The following is a 1,903-nucleotide window of genomic DNA, read 5'->3' as shown; positions in this document are numbered from 1 at the left end:
CAACAGCTCTCTGCAGCCCTGGCTCTGCTCCTGCCTAGGGGCCGAGCACAGAACCCATCGGCATCATGAGAGCGCGGTGCTTCCGTAACATCAGATACACAGCTGAGCACACCCGGTCCTCAGTCTGCCACCTCCAAGGACCCGTTCCTGATGGCCAGGGCACTGCCCAAGCCAGCCTTCCCGCTGCGGAGTGGCGTCCCCACTTCCTTCTCTGTCCTGGCTAGGCGGTGCGGGCATAACCACACTGGACATGGTACATTAACGGTCTGGTTTTCGGTAACCTTCCCTCTTTCTAATTGCTGCTAGGGAGAAGAAAGAAGTCGCGATTATGGACCCCTCAGGGAACACGTATTACAGATGGCTGTTTTGTATCACCTTACCTGTGCTGTACAACTGGACCACGCTTATTGCAAGGTGTCTCTATATATAAATATAGAAATGATGTCATAGAGTATATAAAATATGATATATAAAATATACAAATAAATTTTACATAAAATTATAGAAACCTAAATATATAATTTTATATAAAATATATACTCTATTATATAAAAGATACTTATATATTATATAAAATGTAATTTTACATGTTATATGAAATATATATTATCCATAGGACCAGCACTCGACATAATGGCTATGTTGCTGGATTCCCATGTAGTAAACCATGGTTCAGGTCCCGGACTGGGTGGCTTAAACTCACGCCAGGCACGTGTGCATGCGTGCCCAAGATCCCGAGAGGAGAATGGAGGAGAAGGGATTGCAGCGTGGCCATCCCCCCAGGGGAGATTTCTCTCTTTCTGTCTTTCTGTCTCTCTCTGTCTTTCTGGAAAGCGCACGTGCCCTATAGCAAAAACCTCTCCAAAAAAAGAAAATTAAAAAAAAAAAGAAACATATACTATGCATATAAAATACATTGTGTAAATATACACAATAAGATATCATATATAATGTATATTCTATGTTATATCTAAGTATATATAATATATATATTTACGTGGCTGTCAGCCCACCTCTAGTCCCAAGTTAGCCAATCACACGGTTTGACCTGGCGCTCTGCAGGACACACCTCCCTCTCCACCCAGGTTGTTCTTAGTGTTTTCCTCGTTTCAGGAGGAGGCGCTTCAGTCCCCAGTGCACTTAGCTCTCCGGTACTGGGTAAAGATGTGGAGGCTGGGGTTGCTTTTGTACTCTGGTCGCTCGAGCCTTCAATTAGAAGGTTGGGAGAAACGTGGTCCCCTCAGCCTCCCAGAGGACCCACGGCCAGAGGTGGGGCAAGGTCCGGGTCCCACCTCGGGCGAGAAGCAGCTCAGCCCCAGGACCAAGCGCAGGTTCCCGAAACGCTCAGGGTACAGACGGTCAGCGTGAGCCTGGACTTCAGCGTGTTTACCCAGCGTACATGGACTTGCGCTAGAAGCCATTTATTCCTGCTTTTTACAAAGCTGCCTAGGCTAATGGAAAGACTGCAGGAATTCAGAAAGGTGAGAAAATGGGATGCGACCACTGAAGGAAAGACTTGGCAAAGGCCAGGAGTAGTGAGTGGCCCCTGAGGACGCTCCCAGCCTCCGTGTGCTCCGTTTGTGACCAGGAGCAGAATTATGCATGGGGACCTTACTTACAGTGGCCCACCTCAGTCTGACCGCGTTCCTGCTGCAGGGCGTGCTTTGAGGAGCTGCAGGCTGACTACCTGGAGTGCTGGCTCGTCCTCGACTACCTGTCAGATGGAGTCTACCTTCTCGACATGTTTGTGCGGACGAGGACAGGTAAGACGTTCTGTTTGGATAGTTTTTAATTTAATGTTTTTATTTTTATCATACAACTTGAAATGTCTTGAAATGGCTACCTAACCAGGAGGGGCCTCCGAGAGGCCTGGAAGACGATGCCATTTCAAACCCTCTACTTT

General features: G+C 47.4%; 1 protein-coding gene across 1 annotated transcript in view; it reads left to right on the top strand.

Moving 5' to 3' along the window:
- Positions 1-1,903, top strand: part of CNGA1 (cyclic nucleotide gated channel subunit alpha 1) — a 23,482-nt gene that overhangs the window by 14,577 nt on the left and 7,002 nt on the right. Inside the window, 1 exon segment of the mRNA XM_006141465.1 lies at positions 1,657-1,763. Within this exon segment, the coding sequence (XP_006141527.1) occupies positions 1,657-1,763 (107 nt within the window).

This window comes from Tupaia chinensis, unplaced genomic scaffold (genome assembly GCF_000334495.1).
Source record: "Tupaia chinensis unplaced genomic scaffold, TupChi_1.0 Scaffold000054_1, whole genome shotgun sequence".
NCBI classification, from domain to species: Eukaryota; Metazoa; Chordata; class Mammalia; order Scandentia; family Tupaiidae; genus Tupaia; species Tupaia belangeri.
Note: the sequence above shows the minus strand (reverse complement) of the source record. Positions and strands in the feature narration are given on the sequence as shown.